Below are 25750 nucleotides of genomic sequence, written 5' to 3'. Positions count from 1 at the left end.
GGAATAAAGTCGTTATTTTTGTTTTCTTTGCACAAAAAAGTATTCTCATAGCTTCGTAACTTTACAGTTGAACCACTGATGTCACACGGAATACTTTGTCGATCATCTTGGTACTTTTTTGGACCTTGAACGTGGTAGTTACCTTGCTGTCTATGGGAGGGTCAGAGAGCCCTCAGATTTCATCAAAAATATCTTAAATTGTGTTCCGAAGATGACCGAAGGTCTTACGGGTTTGGAACAACACGAGGGTGAGTAATTAATGACAGAATTTGCATTTTTGGGTGAACTAACCCTTTAATGGTCTTTATGTAGACTGGAGGGACACATCTGGCAGCATCTGACAGCAAATAAAAGTGAATATAGACTCTCAATTCCTATTTAATTCAGCTCCTGTCAGGGTTGGTGAATGTAACAACACCCCAAGAAAACTTCAAGCAGTTAATCGCAGTTAAGAGAGTCATGTAAGTTGGATTACTATTTGAAAGTCTGTGTTAGCTCTAAATGAGGCCTAACAAATAGCAATTTTGATCAGTTTTCAACTCAACACGAGGCAGCTAACAGAGGTCCAAATAGGCCAAGCGGTCCGTGCCTAAACCGCCAGAGCATCAGTCAGCAGAAATAAAGAGATTGTGTTTTGATGCTGGTTCAGAGACAAGTGAAACCCATGAGAATCATTACTTTTGTACTTCACAAGAGAGCTTGTTTAACTCAAATACAGTCAGTTCTGCACTCTGTAATATTTTCTTTCACTGTAGAAAGCCCTTGGGTTTGGTTCACACATCTAAGAACTGCTTGGCTATGGAGAGCTCCCAGCACTTTCCACAAATAGAGTACAAAATAGGGCCTGAAACTATCAAAAAAATTTGTTTTTTGTTTTCACGGTCATAGAAAGGATGTGCTTAACCTTTTAAATGTGCTTTATAATGCAAGCCATTTTATTTTAACTTATTTTTTATAAGGTCTGCAAATTTTGTCTACAGTTTAAAAATGTATGTATTTGTATAATTTCTAATGAGAAACATTAATGTAATATATAAAATAAAAAACAAACTAATTTGGTACTGAATATTGGATTGCAATTATTGATAAACAAGTTTGGGTTCAGTAAGATTGTTGTTTTGTTTTGTTTTTTTTGAAAGGAATGAATACTTTTATTTAGCAAGGATGTATTAAATCGAACAAAAGTGACAGTAAAGACATTTATAAATAAAAATAAAAAAAATCTGTTTCACATAAATTCTATCCTTTCCACAAAAAATATTAAGCAGCACAACAGTTTTCAAAATTGAATTCTAAATTTTAAAATATGCTGTAAACCAGAAATTGTAATGTCACAGTATTACAGTTTTCACTGTATTTTTTATTAAATAAATGTAGCCTTGATGAGCATATAAGCGTCTTTGGAATCAGCTGCCACTGGACATCTGCCTTGCACCATCTATTACAACTTTTAAAATGATGTTGAAAACATATATTTATTCCCAGGCATTCTAATTGGATTTTATCTATGTTTTTTATTGTTTTACTGTTTTATGGTTTGTCTTGCTTGTTTTATGGTTTTTAACTTTGATTCTGTTCAGCACTTTGGCCAGCTTTGCTGAGATAAATGTGCTATATAAATAAACTTTACTTACTTACTATAAGAGAGTTTGTGCAAAGTTTTGTAAAAAAAAAACACAAATTCTTACCCATTTTATGGTCTTAGGTGTCCAAATAACAATTTAAGTTATATTGTTTGTAATCAGGGAAAGGTATGCTAAACTAATTATACTGTGCAAGGATAAATAGTATACATTTTACCAATTAAAATGATTAAATTAATTTCAGTTCAATAGGTCGTCAAAATTATGATATTGTTGTATGATTTTAATTGTTAGTTGAGAAGGTGAAGACCTTTGAGATTGGACAAGGTTATATATACAGTATATAGCCTGCAATTACATGTAAATTCCATCTACATGTAAAAGCAAAGTCTAAAAATCTCCTTATATACAGTATATATATATATATATATATATATATATATATATGATCCTTTTAAATGATGTAGGTTTTTGATGGGTAGAGCATTGTCAAAGTGATTTGTGATTTCTTAGCAGATTTTCTACCTGTGTTGTGCAGTCAGAAGTCTGTACGAAGGTGAGCACTTTCATTAACCTCATTAACCTTTTTCTTTTCCTCTGTAATGGTGGGTTATGTAAGATGGGCTTAATGAATTATTTGTGACATGCATCTGCCACTTTGCTTCATCCTATGCATACAGAAGCTTTTGAACTTTTTATTGAAATTCTACCAATTTCTGTCTGACGAAACTCTCTTTACTTTAGGAGAGATTGCATATTGTATACTGAATGCGTTGTTCTCTTTGAATTTTAGCAAAACTAATGCAATTGAAAAGTGAATTATTTTCATTTAGCTTATTCAGAAAATGTACAAAATTAGTCTTATTGTTCTCACATATGACACACATTATAGAAATATTGTCATAGATCACATGGAGTTCAAACTAACATGTAACGAGATAGTTCACCCCAAAATTAAAATGATCTCATTCTTTACTAAAGATATTTAGTAGAATGTCTCAACTGTTTTTGTCCATACAGTGAAGGTCATTGGGCCCCAGTGTTGTTTTGGACCCCATTGACTTCCATTGTATGGACAAAAAACACTGAGACATTTTTCAAAATATCTCCTATTGTGTTCAACAGAAGAAAATCATACAGGTTTGGTGAGTAAATGATCCCAGAATTTAAATTTTTAGATGAACTATCCCTTTAAGAGCATATTTATATATTCCATATGGTTAGATATTCTGTTTCTTGATAGATTCTCTTCATACAGAAGCCCATCAGCCCTTTTGCACTCTTTCCACCCTTTTAACCAGACTTTATTTTCTCTGCAACTGAATCCAGTTATTGTGCCGCAAATAACGCTGTTTTTGATTACTGTCATCAGTTCTTGGTTTGATGGAGTGGCGTTAGCCTGTAGGTGAATTGGAGTGCTAATGTAATCACAGTCTTACTCTGTTACTGTGGTGCACTTGAGCTCAGCATCGTCACTCCAGGCTACGCCAGGGGAAACCGTCCTTGCAATTAGTGTTCTGTGAGTCACTTTAGATAAAAAGCATTCACTCAGCAATAACTAACTAACAAGCTGATGAAAGACTAAATGCAAAACACTAAATGTGTCATTAGCAGTAATGTAAACAAATATAGATGCTAACAGAAGCTACAGGGTTTACAAGTAGACAATGCAGTGCTTGTATCCCCAGTATCACTAAAACGAGAGACTGTAAGGTTTTTTGCATGTATCTAATTCACATATGAGTTCATAACCTAAAATCAGTCTGTGTAGGAGGACCACCAGAGCAATGTATGACTAATAACATGAATCATTCTGAAGTACGATACTAATGTTTATTCTGAAATTCTTGTGTGTTCGAAATTATTATGAAGTTTCTGTCTTGGTTTTCAGTTGACCTGAATGATCAATTATAACCAATTTATTTCAACACATCTCATTGTTGTGCTCATTATAGGACTGGCTTATATCTCTCGGCTCATATGATGTAAAATGGTTCATGGCTAAAAATGAAACAGCAGAAAATTGTCTCAGATGTACGGTCATGAATTATATACTGAGGTCTGGAGGGGATAGATTGGGAAAAGACTTCATGTCTGTCAGCATCTTGGGGCATGATCTGCCGCTATTTTTTTTTATTTATTTATGTAAGAAATCGACTTAAAACATTGTAGCTGAAAAATTATCTTAATATAATAAAACATACCTGTCTAAAGGCAGAAAACCAGAAAAACTGGAGAAATATGACAAGGAAGAAATGTACAGGTTATGTTCAAGCATGCAAGCCATTTTTAGATGTTAAATTGAATATTTATCATTTTTGAGTTATTTAGCAATTTTTAAAGTTGTTTTAGAGCAAAGCTTGCTCAGTGGAAGTGATGGGCTGCTCAGATGCTGGCAAAAAATGTGTGAGACTGCAGATAAAATACCTGCTTAAAATGATAAGAGATAGATTTGACGGGAATTAATATGACAACAATGCTTATAAAGTGAAATTAACTTGAGACATTCTTTAAAGTTTATCCCTTGAGTTACTTTTGATTCTCTTTTTAAATATTTTTTTCCATTTCATACATTTTTTAATGAATTATTAAAATTTTATAATTTACTTAACCTCATGTTGTTCTAAAACTGCATGACTTGCTTTCTTCTGTGGAGCATATAAGAAGAATATGTGATCTTTCCTTCAGCTTCAGAGTCTTGTATCTGAGAAAAGCATAAAAACAAACAAGAGCTGAAAAGATGCACAAAGTGATGGGAAAAACCCCTTGTTTACCTCTTCTCATCTTTCTAGGGAGCTTTGTGTGCTGTCACTGGGAAATGGGGTCATGCATATGCACATATGGATCTTACCCAACAGAGGCTTTGGATCAAATAAAGGTCACAGTCATCAGCGGTGTGGGTTTGAATCCTGCGCTGTGTCAGTGATTGTTCTAAAACAGTCTTTAACACTTGATGCACTTGAGTTGTCAGTTTAACGCATTTGCTGTAATCTTTGCATGTTTTGTAAAGTAAAATTGTGCATTTGGTGGATTTATATTTATTTAACGATTCTGTTGCTTTCTTGCAGTAATCTTGAAATATGTACAGTAAATAATTAATTGATTTATTTTGTTAGTTAATAATCAATTTAAAATGATAACAGAAATGATAAAGGAGCTTACAGTTTGCAGTATCTAAAAGATATATTTTATATGGAAGTCCTCACCATGGCTGCATTTATTTAAATGAAAATACAGTAAAAAGAGTAATATTGTGTGTAGCCTAAAAACTAACTAAAGATGCAGGAGCTGAGTGACACGTCAATCATCCTTCACGTTTGTGTCTTGAGATTTATGTTTGAATGAATATACGGTCAACAAAAAAATGTGTGCTCCCACACTCACCCCCTTCTTTCCCTGACAACCCCTACCCACAACAGGTGTTTTAACTCTCAAATAATTAATGACACTCCCACATTTTCCCACAGTCACATGACATCACACATGAATATTTACATGGCTCCTATATTGTGTAATATCATTACAATAAAAAAAAAAAAACTAGTTTCTATTTTAATATATTTTAAAATGTAATTTATTCCTGTGATGATAAGCTGAATTTTCAGCATCATTACTCCAGTCTTCAGTGTCACATGATCCTTCAGAAATCCTTCTAATATGCTGATTTGGTGCTTAAGAAACATTCAATACTATTATCAATGTTAAACACAATTTTTTTGCTTCATATTTTTGTGGAAACCATCATACTTTCTTTTAGGATTCATTGCCTAATAGAAAGTTAAAAAAAAAGTCTATACTGTCATTTAGACAGACAGACAGACAGACAGATAGATGTGAACACAAAATCAATCTGTGTTGAAAACTGTTGCTAACATGGGCTCTCGTGTCTTTTTGGTTTATAACCTAACCTAAAAACACTATGTGGGTGGTTAAACCCTCCTGCTGGGCCGTCTGTTTGATGGTTACCAGGAAAGAATGACAGTCATCTCAGAAAGGTCAGCTAGGTGCTAGAAAACCCAAACCCATGGAAGTAAATTCAGGATAAAGTGGTGGGAGAGATTTCAAAGAGAGGATGAGAAAGAGTTGCTCTATCTTCTGTCCCCAGTGAATCTCTCCTCCATGTGCACAGACACTTGATGTTCCCTTCAGCCTGGAGTGACAGAGAAACGCCTTACCTCGTGGCTTCTCTCTCGCTCTTTTATATCCAGAATGACACTGTGTTTGGTGTCATTTATTCAAAAGGTTGTAGTTGCACTGAATAAAATGTCTGACTCTACCTCAAGGCTCAAAAATTACTCACTTTAAAATCGAACTACGGTCAGATACAGCTACCTGCTTGTGAAAAGAAAGATATCAATCATTTACTCTTTTCAGAATAACAATAAAATGCCTCATGAACAAATGTGACCCTGGACCGCAAAACGCCTTAAGTTGCTTGGGTACATTTTTAGCAATAGCCAAAAATACATTGTATGGGTCAAAATTATCGATTTTTCTTTTATGCCAAAAATCATTAGGATATTAAGTAAAGATCATGTTCCATGAAGATATTTTGTAAATTTCCTACCGTAAATATATAAAAACTTAATTTTTGATAAGTAATTTGCATTGCTAAGAACTTAATTTGGACAACTTTAAAGGCGATTTTCTCAATATTTTGATTTTTTTGCTCCCTCAGATTCCAGATTTTCAAATAGTTGTATCTCGGCCAAATATTGTCCGATCCTAACAAACCATACATCAAAGGAAAGCTTACTTATTCAGCTTTCAGATGATGTATATATCTCAATTTCAGAAAAGTGACCTTTATGACTGGTTTTGTGGTCCAGGGTCACAAATGTATGCCATGAATGTGCTTTCAAATGATAAATAACAATTTATGGTATGAAAAATACCAGGGCAGAGTAAAAATACAGATTTTCCAATTAATTGCAATGTTCATTTAAACTTTGAACATTTTAAATGTCTGCTTTCTTCAGTATATCCATGGAAATTTTTGTTAAACATTATTTGTATTACACCATACACAAATTGGACAAACAATTCACTTTTTATCGCTATTCAGTTGTAAGTGAATGTGCCCTCTAAAGTAAAAAAATTAATTCAATTTGGAGCGTTTTAGTCTTAAATCATGTTATGCATTGAAATATTCTTTAAATCTATTAATCTATATGAAGGAATCTGTATTAAATTGAATCAGAAAGTCAAATAATAATAAATCAGTGCAGATTCCCAGCCTTAGTAACTAGTTGACTCTATAGATATCAAAATTCTTTATGCTCGGGTACAAGAAAAATTATATTCACTAAAGTGAAAAGCACAAGCATTACTGCTGCTTGCATTAAGGAAAACAGAGTAAAACCTTTTCCTTGAAACTAATGTGAGAGGGAGTACTGTTGGAAATTTTTGCTTTGGTCTCTAATTACATACATCTTTTCTCTGATCAAAAAATAAACAAAACATGAGAAGTTCTCGAGAAAGTTATGTGCAGATGGTTCTTGAGGGGTTTTGGAAGGTGGATGAACTTTAAAGGGGTCATATGATGCTTTTTTAAAGATCATTATTTTGTGTATTTGGTGTAACCACACACGATGCGCAAAACTCCGCATTTGAACAGTCAATAGCAAATACTTAAACTAGTAACAAAACATACTTACAGTAGCTGATTCAGAAGCGCCAGATTGTCATAGCAAAGTCAGAATTACCTCCTCTCCTAGGTTCACGAAACGGTCGTCCATAAAATGCATTGCTGTTCTGTTGTAAGTAATCTTAAAGATTCCTAAATGCATCTACTTTCGGAAGGCCAAATAAAGTGCTTTTGCTTTCGCCTAGAAACACACAGAGTCTCCCTGACATGCTGCTTCAACACTAACTGCGGTTACTGAAACCACGCCTTCTTTCTTTGCGTGCACATTTGGGCGCATTATGCAAATATTTCCACATAGTGAGGTAGATATGTGGGGGCGTGTTAGAACGAGCCGTTTTAGGGGGGTGTGGCAGAGTCTTAACTTTGATAAAGAATATCTCTTTGGTTTTGAGACTTCAGTCTTTGCAACTTCAGGGATCTTATCTATTCACGAACAGCTTGTAACACTCCAAAGAGAAAGGAAAACTTGAAATCGCATCATATGACCCCTTTAAATAAATGCCTGGTTTATTTTCAGCATCTTTTGTGTTTGCTTTGTCTGTTTCCATCTACTTCTTGCACTCGTGGGACAATGATGGGTGATTACTTGATTATCTATTATAGCTCAAATGCTGCTGCAAAGTGCAGCTAGCTATTTCAGAGTATTTGAGGAGGTTTTGTTGAAAGGATGCTGTAATTTTGCAATAGACTAGTGGATTTAGTGATGCTCACAACAACAACATATCTATCTACGTATCACTATGTATATCATTCTATCATTCTTTCTATCAATCTCTGAATTTCTTTTGCTGCATTCTCCTGAACCTGTTTCAAATTTCATTCAAATTCAGGAAACACATTCTCAGTTCAATTCTGAATAGTTGTTATTATCATCATCATCATCATCATTTGCTGTTTTTAGATTCAACTTCTTATTAGATTTTAAATCATCCTTACATGTTTGTATATTTTGTTGACCATTTTAGTCACAGTCTGGAGTCCTGTCTATAGGTGAACACATGTATTCACAAAACATCTTGCTATCTTATTTATTGAAACAACCTTGTAAATATTTTAGCCTGTCCTCTTAGGGGATTGAGAACTGGGAGAACAGCTGACTCCTGTATACTCTTATCTTGAATTGTAACATTTCTATTTCTGTCACCACCAGGCACATGGGCAGATGCTTGGGCCAAACTGATCACTGATTAGCATGAGAAATTAAAAGCGCTTTAAAGGGGTCATATGATGTTTCTAAAAAGAACATTATTTTGTGTGACAAACAACAAGCGCTACTCTACACTGCAAAGTAGTTTCGCTTTCACAATGAAACACAGCGTCACACACGGCGGCCTTGAGTGAGCGTACGCCGGCGGCTTGAGAACGGCGCGGCCGGCAGGCTTGCGGCAACCACATGTGACGACCCTGGGCTGGACTCCGCTCCGTCCACGGTGAAAGCCGATCTTTTAGTCTTTGCAACTTTACAGATCTTCTTTATGCACCAAGAGCTTGTAACACTCCAAAGAGAAAAGAAAAATTGAAATCGCATCATGTGATTTAAGTCAGAAGCCAGCCTGCCAGGACACGTCAGCGAGCTCTGACCAGCATGTCAGTGTGTGTAAAGTCAGTGCGGTCCCAGCGTGTGTAATACGCACCACAGCCCGGCTCCATGCACACAGGAAAAGCAGGCAATTAGAGCAATGTTGGTGACATATCCAACACGACAGCCAATGGGGGAAGGGAGAAAGAAGAGGCAGAAACAAAACACCCCCACCCCCTCCTCAGCCCCCCTCAGACAGTCCTGCCCCTGCCCACCCAGTCTCATTCTGCATTAGTACCATGACTTTCCATCATCTTTTTCATCATCATCATCATCATCATCAACTAGGAATGAATCACATTTCTAAGACTGACTGCATGCTATATGTCAATGCACATTTGAACAGCATATTTCCAGTGGCATTTTGAAAAAGCACATTTTTTTATTTCCCTGGCTCTTCAGCATTGGAAAGGTCATGCGTTTACTTTCTGGTCAGGTTGGCAGGTACCAGAATCATGACTCATAGATTCACCACAATTGAGAAAACTGAGAACTGAACTTGAAGGCAAGGTGTATACATTTTTTATTTATTTTTTAATACTTTTCTTATATGCAAGTCCAGTGTATAGATAAATTCGAAAGTGAGCCATTTATAGATTGTTTTCTTTGAAATCATTATATGGGGTATTCAGTGGCATTGAATTGCACTCATGGATAGCGCCATTTATTTGCATTTGTTTTAGAACCAGATGATAATGAACCAGAACCAGCAATAATGAGTTTGGCTGACCAATGGCAGACAGGTAGGTGTGTTCTGGACACTTTGCTGACACTAGTAACACAGAAAGGACACATTTCACCTTTAATTAAGCACAAAATATGAATGCTGCTGAAATGTGAATGCCGAAGCAATGGAGTTTAAGACCAATTTAGTGGAGAAGGTTTAAACAACAGCGGCGAAAAGATTGATTGTTGAAGATGTTGCCTCTTCTTTTAAATATTCACTGTTTATATTTTCAGTCATTTTGAATGTACAATGAATAGTTTATGAGTTTCTTGTAAGGGAAAAGCATTGAATATTATTTAAACTTCTCAAAAATGGTGCTTATCTTTGGCATAATCATCGTTAAGGATTTAAGTGAACCTGTTCTGAACTTGTTGCAGAAGTGAAAGTATTACTTGAACAGACTAAAAATGTTGTCACCTCATGTCTCTTCCCCTCGAACCCTAAAGTCTCTTAGAAAAACGAAACAAAAACAAAAATAAGTTATTTTGGAACACCTTTATAAAAAAATACATTAAATTCTCAGTTAAATATTCTCAGGTTTAATTAATTCTCATATGAATAGGCAAGACTTTTGGTGATGATTCCCAGAATATATAATTTCTCATCATTGCTCATTTACTGTACAGTACCATGTCTGTACTCTGATCTATGCAATTTAAATAAAACATACTATTTTCCCTCCATATCCTGCATAATAGATACTCAATCTAGTCTGTAGTTCTCAAGTGGTGGGTTGCAACCCAAACTGATAGGATTGCAGACAGCAAGGGAAATTTTTGCATAGTTAGAAAAACCAAGTTTTGGTTATTCCTTCGTGTGCATATTCATAGCAAATACTAATACAATATTTTGCTATAGAGTTTGTTTCATGTGTTAGGCTGATATAATATTGTGTTGCTGTTTGTGCATTTACAACATTGCCTTTTGTCCCATTCATGGCAATATTAATCAATTTTAATGTTGTATTTTAAGGGCAATTTGTTTTCTTTTGTACAGCAAGCATGTCTAGAGCTGTATTTGGTCGCTATTGATGTTCAATGTAAAATCTGGGTACTGAGGCAAAACTTTAGTCTAGATTCAGAGTCAGATTGATCTTGCCATTATAGCTTGTTATTCAGCACAATATGATGGATTGTAGCATCTTTCTGATTTTCTCCTCTTCAACTTTCCAAGTGAGAGTACGGGCATACCTACTCCTGTTCTTTTGAAAGCAGGCCAAAAGCACCAGCTGCAGCATTGGAGGATACACAACCTTAGACACGTGATTAGAACCCTGCTTGATCACTGTTGAAAGAGCTCATCCTGAACGACAAAAAACAATCAGAGCACAGATGGAGATCAAAGAGCGAAGGGACAGGCAAGATGCTAATGTATAAAGCTCTAGCGAAAAAAAAAAACTTCTCTCCCCAGTTAATATTTGTAAAGCTGATGAGCCATAAACTTTTAAAACATCAGCAGATGAGTTGAGACGTCTCAACGATGCTGAGCTCAGTGCTGGAGATGATTACATATTCCCTTATAATAATAAGACAGTTTATTATTTGTATTTTTATTCTCGCTTAAAGGAATAGTTCACCATTGTTACCGTTTTAGACCACTTTAATTCCGTTTCTGGTCACGTCTGATTTCATCTTACGTTTATGGACGGGCTCTAAACTGCCAACAGCAGATTACACACATCAGCACTGGCCCAGAAAACAGTCCTCTGGCTAATGTCACTCCATCAAAATGACCATGCTTTCATGTCCAAATGATGCCAGTGATCAAAAATTGTGTTATCTGCTGCACAGTTATTGAACTTAGTTCAAAGTGACTAAAGAAGATTTATAATATATTCTCATTTTGTTTTTGGGATATGTAATGGAAGCTACAAAAACATAAGATGAAAGGATGTTGGGATATCCTATCAGAAGCATTAGCCTATGTTTTGTTTTTGGTTGGGTTTTGTGGGTTTGGGGATGGGTCACGGTTGAGGAACAACCAACTATAACTCTGTCAGACAATGTAGCTAGGCCCCACGGAATCCAGAATTTGGCAAATGTTGGATGAATAAATTAAAGCACGACTGTACACTTAATCAAATGGCAATATGGACTAGTGTTTGTGAATATTAACTACAAAAGGCCGCTATTTAAATAGTTCTTGTTCTGCGTGTGTCTGTACAAATGAGTGGTGCAGTTTTGTCTACACATATTCAAGCACACATGATGAATGCATGCCGATCGTTTCACCATTTGATAAAAACATCATATACTCTCAATTACACACAGAAACTCAAAGATCTTAACTATAAGCCATTAAAATAAAAGTTTGGAGTGTACTTCTTAATGTAATAACAAAATTATTAAACATTATTTTTTAAGCAATATCACAAAATTTTTCATCTGTGTTTTAATTTAAACCCTGTTATGCAGCACTTTATATGGAAAGAAAGAAAGAAAGAAAGAGAGGAATTGTTCACATTTCATTTGATTACATTTTAAAAGCTTATTAAAATTGTTAAAGTTTTATGCATCCATTTGATTATCACCAGCTTTGATAATAAAACTGTAATAAATCATAAAATACAGAATCCAGAAAAAAATAAAAACAAACAAAACAAAATTAACAACACAGATTTTCTGAAAAGGGAAAACATTTTATAGAGCACTATTAATGTTAAAATTGTAATAATTTTTTTAATTGTTAAACATTTATGAATTTCATTGATTTATATTTTACTGTTCCACTGTGTCTTGTGCTGTCTCTTGTGCTCTTTTGAACATCTTTTGAAGGATTGAGTAAGATGTTTCAAGTTAGAAATAGTTCTAAAAAACCATCTTGAGATCCCTGAATTTGTTCCTGTGAACCGACATCCAAAGGGTGTAAACAGGTCTGGTTGATTGATTACACCCAGTGATTCTCCCACTGTGTTTGGTAATAGTGTGTCCCAGTGGAAAACTGCAGCAGCAGCAGGACGCAGATAGCTGCTAATAGCAGAACATGTGTGTCAGACTCTGATATGCAAGCGAACAGTGAATCCCACCGAAGAGCCCTACTGCTCTGTACCCGACAGCCGTACAGCTGCAAGATTTATCAGGGAGGAGAGAGAGAGAGCATCCCTGAGAAGAAGGGAAATAGAGGGAGCTGTACAAGAGGACTTCTCTAATGATACCGTGAATTGTGTATGCGAGAGAGATGGAGAAACATGACAGAAAAAAAAGACTGGATAGAAGTGCTTTGTGCTGTTGTATTTCATTTTTCATCTATCTATCTATCTATCTATCTATCTATCTATCTATCTATCTATCTATCTATCTATCTATCTATCTATCTATCTATCTATCTATCTATCTATCTATCTATCTATCTATCTATCTATCTATGTTTCGTTCTTGAATGAATCAACCGTTTAAATGATTCGGTTCAATCGCAATGACTGACTTATTAACAGTGATTTGCTGCCACCTGCTGGCGGTTTTAATTTCACATTTTGGCTTTTTCTTTCTTTTCTTTTTTTTTTTGCTTTTTTTGTTTTTTTTTTTTTTTTTTTATACATTTATTTAGGTTTCTGGCATGTCTGCCAGCTCACAAATGCTTAAAAGAAAACATGCATCTAGTTTGTTATGGGCTGTCTGAGAGCCCGTCCACATGGAGACGCATTTAGCTGTATACATACAAATTTGTATCGTATCGGTGTTTTGTCCAGACGGATCCGGCGTTTTGGGAGCCTGAAACCGCTATTTTTTGAAACCGGGTCCCAGAGTGGATAAATCTGAAAAAGACACCCTTGCGTTTTCGTGTGTACAGCCAATCCATATATTTTGTGAAACAATTATGTCATCGCCCCTAGTCAGACACCGCTACGTCACGTAACAGCAGCAACAACAACAATGGCAGACTACATGTTTGTGTTTGTGCTACTGAGCCTATTAGCTTTACTAAAGCAAAATCTAAAATTACTAATCAAACATGTTTGTATACAGCGCTCAAGGTTTATGCGCATGCTCCAAGTCTTCTTCTCAGTTTTTAATGTATCTCTGTGGCAGAATTACAGCGTCACATACTGTACTGGTCTGACATGTATACTACATCGTTTTGAGTCGGTTTCAGTGGTATCATGTGTACGCAAATATTTCTTGAGACGACGCCGTGTTTACGGAATTTTATTTTAGAACGAAGAAAAAAAAAGATTGGATAGGGAAAGCTCTGGCTTCGTGTGGATGTGGCCTGAGTCTGAAACTCTATCATTCAGAGAGCTGTTTTAATTTGCAGCCGGTTTCTATGTAGATAGCTAGCTATTTGAATAAGACCACCTCTGAGCCATATACAGAGTCAAAGGCAGCAATGCACGTGTCTTGTGTTGACACGCCCCACGGAAGAGAGGGGTGGGGTAAGCAGTAGCTCATTGTCATTTAAAGACACATGCACCGGAACGCATCCCTGTGAACAGAGCTGTTTTTGACAAGGTAAAAAGGGTGTTATTTTGTGGAATTTTAAACAAAGTATGTTACAGACATGTCATGAAGACCCTAAAGAATCATACCAACTTGTGGAAAATGGGCATCCGATGTCCACTTTAAAATGTGTGTAAAATACAGAACATAAGAGTCATCCCCAAAAGCTTTCCTTGTCTCTTTTTGTGCCAATTTGATTCTTGGTATTCAGTTTTTCTTTCTCATTTTTTGTTTTGCATGTGAAAATTGTGTGTGGTGTGTGTGAAAATTATATGACTTTTAAAAGTAGATGACATACAAATGCAGCTTCTCTCTCAGGGGAACCTGTTATAAATATCTAGATCTCTCTTTCTGTCTCTCGCTTTCTCCTATATCTCCTTATACTCTATACTGTTTCTCAGAAGCTGCCCTACTCCATATCAAAGCACAGTGAGAGTCCTCTGTCCTGTTACAGTAAAGCAGAGACAACCTTTTTTTCTGTCTATTTAATCTCCTAGTGCTTGTGTTTCTGCCTTCACAGTCATTGTTCTTGAGACTCAATACAGTGAGTCCACAGCGCCCCCTACTGCTCTATCAGTCAATATGAAATGAAATCTAGTAGTGGTTCTTTGTGTGTGGTTTTTGTGTTTGTGCTTTTGTGTGTTTGTTTGTTTGTTTGCGTTGAAATCTTTGCTCATGGGAAATAAAGGGACAAAACTGATAACCATAGTTTTTTGCAAAAGTACTGCGGTGTTACCATGGTTCAAGCAATGGTTATCATATAGTAATAATATGATGTTTTGATATGATATTGAATGATTACAATGTTCTTGTGCCATATGAATGCTGTATGCTGTTTTTATGCTGGAATACATCAGAGTATGTAATTAAAATGGGTATGACTTTAAAGGAATAGTTCATCCATAAATGAAAGTTTGCTGAAAATGTATTCACCCTCAGGCCATCCAAGATGTAGATGTGTAAGTTTGCCAATCACAGCACATTTGTCGAAATGTAGCATTACATCACTCGCTCACCAATGGATCCTCTGCAGTGAATGAGTTTCCCTGGAGAAAGCAATATTATGCATAGAGAACTCATATTTTACCCGGAAGCAATAGTTTTAAGTTAAAAAATGTCTTAATGATGAATTTATGTCTTACACACCCAGCTTTTTACTTCACCAGACGTTAATTGATGGACTGGAGTCATGTGGATTACTTGTGGATTATTGTGATTTTTTTATCAGCTGTTTGGACTCTCATTCTGACGGCACCCATTCACAGCAGAGGATCCATCGTTGAGAAAGTGATGTAATGCTAAAACTGCTAAGAGTTTGAATTAGGCGTTAAGCAAAGTATACTTTCTTATTGTTTTCTTGTGATTTATGACCTGAAATATGACCTGGACATGTTCTTGCAGCTTTCAAGTGATTCACTCATTGATTCACTGATTTGGACTGAACTAAAAATCTATCTTTTGTTTTAGTATAGAATCACTTTACACATGTCACATCTATAGATAACACATCACCAGATGTCCCCCTTGTGTTTACAGTCTTTAACCTGTCTGTATCTGTTGTGCATTATGTTATATAATGATGCTCCCACTACGTTTATGCTCACTATACCAGAGAATACTGATATATAAAGGAACAAAAGACAAATATTACACCAAAAATGACTAACAACAGAAATACGGTATCTATTACATTCCTTTCATGTCAGATGATAACTGTATTGTTGCACTCAAAAAGCACAATGCTACATTCTGTATTAATGCATACGGGGGTGTTCGTAATAGATTATGCTCTCTGTTTGAGAGTTTTACTTGTTTGCCTGAGCATAACAGCAGTAATGGAGACAGTACGATTATGAATCTCCTCCTTCAATAGTTTTTATGCAATAAAAGTGTCTAGTAGTGTAGTGTTTATAGAAAAGTTGTAAAAGCAATTGTAAATGGTAAAACAGATTACAGGTCACACACCAAATCGGCTCATGGTCTCATAGTTCTGGACAGATCTTGTTTTTCTTTAAAGGGAAAATTCACACAAAAATGAACATTTACTCACTCTAATGTTGTTCCAACAGATATTTTGAAGGTTGGTAACCAAACAGTTGCAGGTAGCCATTGACCTTCACAGTATTTTTTCCATACTATGGAAGTCAATTTCATTCATTCATTCATTCATTCATTCATGTATTTATTAAGCGCCAATAAACACAACAGCAGTTTACCATAGTGCTGTAATGTCAATAAAAAAAAACTATTAAAAAATTAGCATACAAAGTTTAAAAAGCCAAAGTAAGAAAATAAGATTTCAATTTAGTTTTAAACTCAAATACAGAATTTGAAATTTTCACGGATAGAAAAGCTATCCCATAGCCTCGGCCCAACTATTGCAAATGCACGATCACCTCTTGCCTTTAATCGGGATCTAGGCTGAAAGAAAGAGTAGTTTTTTGTAGATCTTTATTATTAATCATTATTATTAATAATTTTTTTTTTTTGCATAGTGCTTATATCGTGTGTGTGTGTGTGTGTGTGTGTGTGTGTGTGTGTGTACACACAATTTACATACATTTATTAATTTTAGCATAAAATGTTATATTTGTTATGTTTGGAACAACATACTTTTCATTTTTTGTGAACTATTCCTTTGACAGTATGTGGATAAGAAACACCACCGCCAACCATCACGAAACACAGCAAAGAGATGATAAGGATGCAGATATTTATGCCCACACGTTTGAGTTTAGGAGGGGTTCTGTGGGTACTGAAGTGTAGGAGGTTGATGTTTTGCATACTCATCCATATTACTCTGTCTCTCTTCTTCACGGGATTCATTAGTTATGCTTGAGTGTTTTTTTCAATAAAGACTAGGTATTGGTTTAAAGACATCTGGACCCGTGAGAATGAACCCCTATAACCTGCACACGCACACGCGTGTTCATGAATCGAGTTTGTTCTTTTTTTTTTTCTGTGTAGTAAATAATAGATAAGCTGTCGTGACCAAGCGAGGCTTCCCTCTACCCACTCAAATAATGGTAGTTTCTGCTATGTGCTTCCCAGCAAGCAAATCCACTTCCCACTCGCACACACACACACACACACACTCACACATAATTCCCACACAGTTTGCAAATGACTGTCAAAATAAGAATGTTTTTCAAAACACACATCTACATATGAACTAATTTACATTATGCGGTTTTAAAGAATCTTGATTTTTACCACCCGCAACTGACTAGCAACAGTAACGGCTATTGTCTATTGTTTCTATTAACACAAGAATAATAAATGCATTTATACAGTCAGGACTCAATAATAATAATAATAATAATATTAAAATGTACATATATATTTTTTACCCAATATATTATTTATTATTTACTTTCATATAAATAAATTAATTTTTTGTTCAAATGTTAAGTCTTTATTAGAAAGAAATTTTGTATTAATAGCAGGAAAAGGATGCATATGGCAGAAAATGTTTTCTTTGGAAGAAAATTTGCAGTAGTTGCTGGAAATTATGCACATGACAAAACATTTTTGATTATTTCTGATTTAAAACATCTGCACAAGAAGCTGGAAGAAAGGTTGAAATACTGATACATTATATGTGTCCGTCAACCTTAATCTCACCTCACACTCATCAACCTAAGGTTTAATATAAAGATGTTAGCTTTGAGATGCTAAAAATAAACTAATTAGCTTGAAGGCAATAGCTTTACATGACTTCTAGCTTCTCCAAGATGGTCATTTATGGTCATTAGCTGGTACAAACTGGTCCAGATGGTCCAGCTTTTAACTACTTTGGTCCAGATGGTTTGACCTTATAAACCCCTTTGGTCAAGCAAAACCAGCTGCTGTGTTTCAAATAACAGCTTGGCCATCTTAAGTGTATCATTTCTGCAACGAAATTGCATCAAATGATCTCTTTAATTTGATGGATCTGACTGGGTCAGAAACAATATTGGCACAAACAATGGTGTGAGTTTGGGGTGGACTGTTTGTTTTTCCAAACAATGACTGACGGAGGTCTGAATGTCTGTTTTGACACATTGTTGCAGAAATTGCCCACTTCACCTTTAAGGCCCTGTCACATGATTTGTGTCAATGTTCTGTAATGCACTGAACTTTGACCCAATGTCAAGACCATATCATGACATTCAAAGAAAAAAAAATGATGTATAGCACAATGTCAAAAATAAGAGTGCCTCATAAAATCACCCTTCCACGACGCTATCTGCAATATTTTTCATGTGAAGGCTAAAGAGGTGCGTGACCTATAGGTGACTCATGATAGATCACAGGTATATATTCCACTCCAGAGATCCTGTTCTGGTTTCCATCATGATAGTCAATGTTCGTTTTAAATTATGTACAGTCATTCAACTTTAAACACGTGAGGAGAATAGGAGTGGAAAATGGTCAGAAATCCAGTAAATGAAACAGAAGAGAGAAAGGTGAACGGGATAAGGTTAGCTCTTGGAGGAGTCGCTCGCCCCAGTTAAGGGCCGGATTAAATCTTCACTCTAAAAATGCTGGGTTGTTTCAACCCAACTTTGGGTCAAATATGGACTGGATAAATTTAATTGAAAATTGTAACCCGACAGCTGGGTTAGTCCATTTTTGACCCAAAGTTGGGTTGAAACAACCCAGCATTTTTAAGGTTCTGGAAGGTGAATAATTCAGGTGATTTTTCAGAGAAGGAAGAAAACACTCCAATGCTCTCTCCTGATCTCTTTCTCTCGCCATTGCTCTTGTACATTCCTCTAAGATGGGATGGGAATTTCCTGCGTCATGGCCACGGAGTGAACTGGCTTGCCTTAAATTGACTTTAGGGCTCCTGACCTCACTGACCTCAGAGTTTAAAGCAGTATTTCACTTAAATGTATTATTATTATTTTTTATATTAAATTTGAAAATTGATTTAAAAATAGAAATGTTTAAGGTAGCTCCTCATTTAAGGGTTAACAAATTGTGATTGCTGTTATGCAGTGTTATGCTGTTATGCAGTGCAGATTGCTATGTACCTAAGCTGTGAAAACTACGGTGCAAATCTCTATAGGGCAAAAGAAATGAACTGCAGCACCGTGACTGTCCCGCGTGGAGAATGCGGGAGGATACCGCAGAGTGTTTAGTGGGAGGGGAGAGCACAGTTCAGGGGTAGAGGAGGCGCACGAGACATTGAGAGCAGTTCGGTCACAATCAGCTTTAGGGATGTAGTCGATGCGGCTTGAGCTCCGTCTGTCCGAGCTCGTCAATATGAAGAAACATTCGGCCCGGGTCGCGCCACTGTCCGCCTGTAACAGTCCGGTGCTCACCCTGACCAAAGTGAGAGGTACGTCCGCAACGCGATTCGCGATTCAACCTCGTTCTGTAGGGCGATCTGCTTCCCTAACGCGCTCGTTAGTGTGCTCTGTTGCTTTAAAACAGTCTTTGTAGTTTAAATCGAACTGTAGTACATACGAAAAATAGCATAATAACAAATACCGAGAAACACCTGTCTCCTTTGCGCATCACCAGTCCAGATGTTTGGTTGTTCTCTGCGCCTTTTATGGTTGGAATATTAATATAAACAGATCATCGTTGAGGTTACAATGCATCAGATCTTAAAACATCTGCATTCGTTAAAATCCTAAAGGCATTTGGAATCAATCCTAATAGTATTATATCTCCAAGAAGCATTTACAATCCTAGTGGATTTCTGATTGTGATTGCTGCCAAATTACAAAAAGACCTTTAAAATGTCTGACAAGGAGTTAAGAGAGAGGCTGATTATCTGTAAGTTTCTTGAGGATATCATCTGCTGTTTCTACTGAGACACAATGAACAAGTCATTCCTTCATTTCATGATGATGTAAAAAGTGCATCTGCTTGTTAATGCAGACAGAAACTTCACACTCTTCATTTAGATGCTGGCTTCTTCCCATTGGCTGAGACCGTGTTAAATTACTGGAAAACTGCAGATTATGTACTGCTACAGTATTTTTGTACAGTTTACATGCTGTTTATATGCTTATATAGAACTGTCATTAATGTAGCAGTTGACTGAAGTAGGGGAAAAAATTAGCAGCTGTATTGAGGCATTTTGGCTGTAAATCATACTTTTTACTTTTTTATACAATATTTGCAGTAAAAATACATGTATTGTCATTTTAAACAGTATCATTTTCACTTCAAGTTTTCAAATGTTTTATTTGTACACTTTTCGTGTTAAAATGATTCATTTTTGTGCATATTGTTGTCGTCGTTATTGTTGTTATGTTATTATTATTGATCAGATGTAGGTGCATCCTGATTTCATAGCAGTACAGTCAATGTGAGCAGTGAGCTGCTTGGTACATCAGGCTGATTACATGTCCCATACTTTCCCATTTCTGTGATGTATGAACCCCGTATGCTGTTTTTCCAGAAGCTGAGTGTGTGTGCATTTGTGCTCCAAACCATTATTTATATTAATTCTCGTTGCATTAGCTTGCATTTTCTAGATGCCTACAAAGCATGGATTTTATTTTTTTGCTTTAATCTTAGAAAGCAGGACAGAACACAGGTACTTTGAGTTCACATTTTCCTCTGGTTTTGTGGTCTGTATCAAACTTGTATGAGCACAGACAGAAATATCAGCAGTTATTGTGAAGGTTTCACTCAGAACATTGTGGCAGGCAGTTTTGTCATACCCTGACATCTCATTTATGCGCACTTCATAGTATGAGTAAGTCTTCTCCAAGTGTCCATTCTGAAGTGATGACCAGCACCAGCTGGAGAAATGGACTACAAATCGACTCTGACTCACTGATGAACTCATGCTTCTGAGACAGGTACGCGCTTGTTATTGGCAATCACTATTTCTTTGGATAGTTTTATTGATTTCTTTGCACACATATTTGTGCATTTATATGGACTCTTGATCAGCAAAGGGTCTGGCTCAGAGGCTGAGGCAGAATCAACAGAAGCTGCTATACACTAGCGTACGTTTGAGGTGGGATGTTTAACACTCTTTGGTTTGATCTTTGGTTTCAGCTCTGGCTCAGACCCAGCGCTATCTGCAATATTTTTCATGTGAAGGCTAAAGAGGTGCGTGACCTATAGGTGACTCATGATAGATCACAGGTATATATTCCACTCCAGAGATCCTGTTCTGGTTTCCATCATGATAGTCAATGTTCGTTTTAAATTATGTACAGTCATTCAACTTTAAACACGTGAGGAGAATAGGAGTGGAAAATGGTCAGAAATCCAGTAAATGAAACAGAAGAGAGAAAGGTGAACGGGATAAGGTTAGCTCTTGGAGGAGTCGCTCGCCCCAGTTAAGGGCCGGATTAAATCTTCACTCTAAAAATGCTGGGTTGTTTCAACCCAACTTTGGGTCAAATATGGACTGGATAAATTTAATTGAAAATTGTAACCCGACAGCTGGGTTAGTCCATTTTTGACCCAAAGTTGGGTTGAAACAACCCAGCATTTTTAAGGTTCTGGAAGGTGAATAATTCAGGTGATTTTTCAGAGAAGGAAGAAAACACTCCAATGCTCTCTCCTGATCTCTTTCTCTCGCCATTGCTCTTGTACATTCCTCTAAGATGGGATGGGAATTTCCTGCGTCATGGCCACGGAGTGAACTGGCTTGCCTTAAATTGACTTTAGGGCTCCTGACCTCACTGACCTCAGAGTTTAAAGCAGTATTTCACTTAAATGTATTATTATTATTTTTTATATTAAATTTGAAAATTGATTTAAAAATAGAAATGTTTAAGGTAGCTCCTCATTTAAGGGTTAACAAATTGTGATTGCTGTTATGCAGTGTTATGCTGTTATGCAGTGCAGATTGCTATGTACCTAAGCTGTGAAAACTACGGTGCAAATCTCTATAGGGCAAAAGAAATGAACTGCAGCACCGTGACTGTCCCGCGTGGAGAATGCGGGAGGATACCGCAGAGTGTTTAGTGGGAGGGGAGAGCACAGTTCAGGGGTAGAGGAGGCGCACGAGACATTGAGAGCAGTTCGGTCACAATCAGCTTTAGGGATGTAGTCGATGCGGCTTGAGCTCCGTCTGTCCGAGCTCGTCAATATGAAGAAACATTCGGCCCGGGTCGCGCCACTGTCCGCCTGTAACAGTCCGGTGCTCACCCTGACCAAAGTGAGAGGTACGTCCGCAACGCGATTCGCGATTCAACCTCGTTCTGTAGGGCGATCTGCTTCCCTAACGCGCTCGTTAGTGTGCTCTGTTGCTTTAAAACAGTCTTTGTAGTTTAAATCGAACTGTAGTACATACGAAAAATAGCATAATAACAAATACCGAGAAACACCTGTCTCCTTTGCGCATCACCAGTCCAGATGTTTGGTTGTTCTCTGCGCCTTTTATGGTTGGAATATTAATATAAACAGATCATCGTTGAGGTTACAATGCATCAGATCTTAAAACATCTGCATTCGTTAAAATCCTAAAGGCATTTGGAATCAATCCTAATAGTATTATATCTCCAAGAAGCATTTACAATCCTAGTGGATTTCTGATTGTGATTGCTGCCAAATTACAAAAAGACCTTTAAAATGTCTGACAAGGAGTTAAGAGAGAGGCTGATTATCTGTAAGTTTCTTGAGGATATCATCTGCTGTTTCTACTGAGACACAATGAACAAGTCATTCCTTCATTTCATGATGATGTAAAAAGTGCATCTGCTTGTTAATGCAGACAGAAACTTCACACTCTTCATTTAGATGCTGGCTTCTTCCCATTGGCTGAGACCGTGTTAAATTACTGGAAAACTGCAGATTATGTACTGCTACAGTATTTTTGTACAGTTTACATGCTGTTTATATGCTTATATAGAACTGTCATTAATGTAGCAGTTGACTGAAGTAGGGGAAAAAATTAGCAGCTGTATTGAGGCATTTTGGCTGTAAATCATACTTTTTACTTTTTTATACAATATTTGCAGTAAAAATACATGTATTGTCATTTTAAACAGTATCATTTTCACTTCAAGTTTTCAAATGTTTTATTTGTACACTTTTCGTGTTAAAATGATTCATTTTTGTGCATATTGTTGTCGTCGTTATTGTTGTTATGTTATTATTATTGATCAGATGTAGGTGCATCCTGATTTCATAGCAGTACAGTCAATGTGAGCAGTGAGCTGCTTGGTACATCAGGCTGATTACATGTCCCATACTTTCCCATTTCTGTGATGTATGAACCCCGTATGCTGTTTTTCCAGAAGCTGAGTGTGTGTGCATTTGTGCTCCAAACCATTATTTATATTAATTCTCGTTGCATTAGCTTGCATTTTCTAGATGCCTACAAAGCATGGATTTTATTTTTTTGCTTTAATCTTAGAAAGCAGGACAGAACACAGGTACTTTGAGTTCACATTTTCCTCTGGTTTTGTGGTCTGTATCAAACTTGTATGAGCACAGACAGAAATATCAGCAGTTATTGTGAAGGTTTCACTCAGAACATTGTGGCAGGCAGTTTTGTCATACCCTGACATCTCATTTATGCGCACTTCATAGTATGAGTAAGTCTTCTCCAAGTGTCCATTCTGAAGTGATGACCAGCACCAGCTGGAGAAATGGACTACAAATCGACTCTGACTCACTGATGAACTCATGCTTCTGAGACAGGTACGCGCTTGTTATTGGCAATCACTATTTCTTTGGATAGTTTTATTGATTTCTTTGCACACATATTTGTGCATTTATATGGACTCTTGATCAGCAAAGGGTCTGGCTCAGAGGCTGAGGCAGAATCAACAGAAGCTGCTATACACTAGCGTACGTTTGAGGTGGGATGTTTAACACTCTTTGGTTTGATCTTTGGTTTCAGCTCTGGCTCAGACCCAGCGGTCTACTCATACTGTTGCAGTGGTTTAGGCCTGCCTGCAGCCAAATTCTGGCAGCTTCTATGATTACTAAAAGCTTTATGCTGGCAGTTCAGAGATCTGTTGGGCCCTTTGGGCTTCCTTTGAGGTGAGGTACAGAAAATTGGGGGCTATTTCTTCGTCCATCCTATAGAAACCTGTTTGACATTTGGCCAAACCTTACAGTTGATTCAACATTACAATTGGACCTTGCTCGACAATATTTTGGCAAAATATAATTTTAGACTACTATTATTAATTTATGACACAAACTGTGAATGTTGTGAAAATGTATCTACACATTTGTTATGAACAACCAGTCAGTAAATACACAGATGCAAGCCTAACGAGCACGGTTATTGGTTCATTTCGAATTGGACATAAAAGAAAGACAACTCGCAGTTTAGTGAGGGAGTTATTTGTGAACGTCTATGAATGATTCACTGACTGATTGAGTGAGATTCAATACACGAACTGAGTAACCCATTATAAAGAATAGTGAAGTCTTTTGACTGACTCAATTAGTAAGAAACCGCACATAAGAGGTGTTTGTTTGCAAATCAGACGTCATGGCTAGCTCTGTGTTTGTTTTTGTTTGCAGGAAAACACTGGTCACAAACAGTTTTCCCGAGTGCATTTTAGATCACTGTTGTACATTTGTTCTTTTCATCTTCACATTTGGAGCCCTGAATGTCCATAAATCACCACGTTCAGCTTTAATCAAAGCAGAATGTATCAGTTTTACTTAAACAACCACATTGCTATATGGAGAAATACAGTGTTTGGTTATTAGCCTACTTATAAGTAGTGCGATTAATTTCAGCTTGAATGTTAAGCCAGAGGAATCTGAAAACGTGAGCCGTTCCTCCATCAAGCACTAAATGTAATACAGGGTGGCAGAAGTAAGAGGCTGTGTAATAAACCTGCAGTGAGTCATTACACTGATGTGACTCACACGCCTTCACTGCCAAACTCTTTCTGTTCACATCTTGGCTTTCGTAAGAACTCTGCGTCCCTGTTTGGAAGCCAGTGGGCTGTTTTAAGTTGGATTTTGGTACATATCCAGCCATTTTTTATTGAAGCGTTTTAATCAAATATGTAAGGGAAACAGGTCAATTTAGCTCAAAGGGAATCATTTAAGATTTTAAAGGGAATTTGGACAGAATCACTGTTTTACGGCTGATCACTGAGATGGCCAGCGATTCATTGAACGAGCCGTATAACATCAACTCTGCAATGGATATTAATATCCAAAATATAGTGAAAACACTATTTATTAGCACAGTAACAAGATCGGCAGTTTAAGACATTAACTTGTAAGCACAAAACACAAGATACTTCTCTTTTCAATATGAATAAGGCTTTATTGGATAAATCTAAGACATATAAACTAATCTAACACATAAACACATGCATTCACACAAGTTGCAGAAAGAGAGAAAGTGAGGAAATAATTAGTTTAAGAGAATGAAAATGTGAAATCCCAAGTTTACAGCAATATGTGCAATTGCATAGATCTGAACAACCATCAATCACTTAATTAACCCTCGCATTGAGTTCCTTGTTGTCTCCCCCCTTTTCTTGTATGTCAGTGAAGACTGACTCTCTGCATCCTTGGCTTGGATGAGGGTGTGTCCATGATCTAATGGGGGTCAGTCCAGCAAGGCAGGAAGTTCTTTAGCAGACAGTCGGAGGTAGTTTGGCATGGCTGTGTGAAGCTGGGGTGCAAACTTTTTCTCCTATGTTGCATTTCCCTTGTGATGCCTTCTGATTGTGGCAGACTTTCTGACCTTCTGTGCTTGGGTGGTTGCTGTTGCACAGACATGAATGTGGTTCTTGGAGTTGGAGTTAATTTGACAGTTTGTTAGTGAGCGATGGGTGACTGAGGTGATGTTCTTTGGTACCTCAGAGTTTTCATCAACAGTTGGCCGTG

General features: G+C 36.7%; 1 protein-coding gene across 2 annotated transcripts in view; it reads left to right on the top strand.

The window, feature by feature from the left end:
• LOC107664233 (putative thiamine transporter SLC35F3) overlaps nucleotides 1-25750 on the top strand; it is a 55086-nt gene that overhangs the window by 6738 nt on the left and 22598 nt on the right. Inside the window, exon 1 of one of the 2 annotated variants that reach the window (XM_016454758.1) lies at nucleotides 22026-22101. The exons of the other annotated variant lie outside the window; for it this stretch is intronic. Coding sequence (XP_016310244.1) covers nucleotides 22026-22101 — 76 coding nt within the window. Of the gene's footprint in view, nucleotides 1-22025; nucleotides 22102-25750 lie in introns of those variants that run through there. 2 annotated transcript variants of the gene reach the window in all.

This window comes from Sinocyclocheilus anshuiensis, unplaced genomic scaffold (assembly GCF_001515605.1).
Source record: "Sinocyclocheilus anshuiensis isolate Anshui unplaced genomic scaffold, SAMN03320099.WGS_v1.1 scaffold425, whole genome shotgun sequence".
Taxonomy (NCBI): Eukaryota; Metazoa; Chordata; class Actinopteri; order Cypriniformes; family Cyprinidae; genus Sinocyclocheilus; species Sinocyclocheilus anshuiensis.
This window is presented reverse-complemented; position numbering and strand designations above follow the sequence as displayed.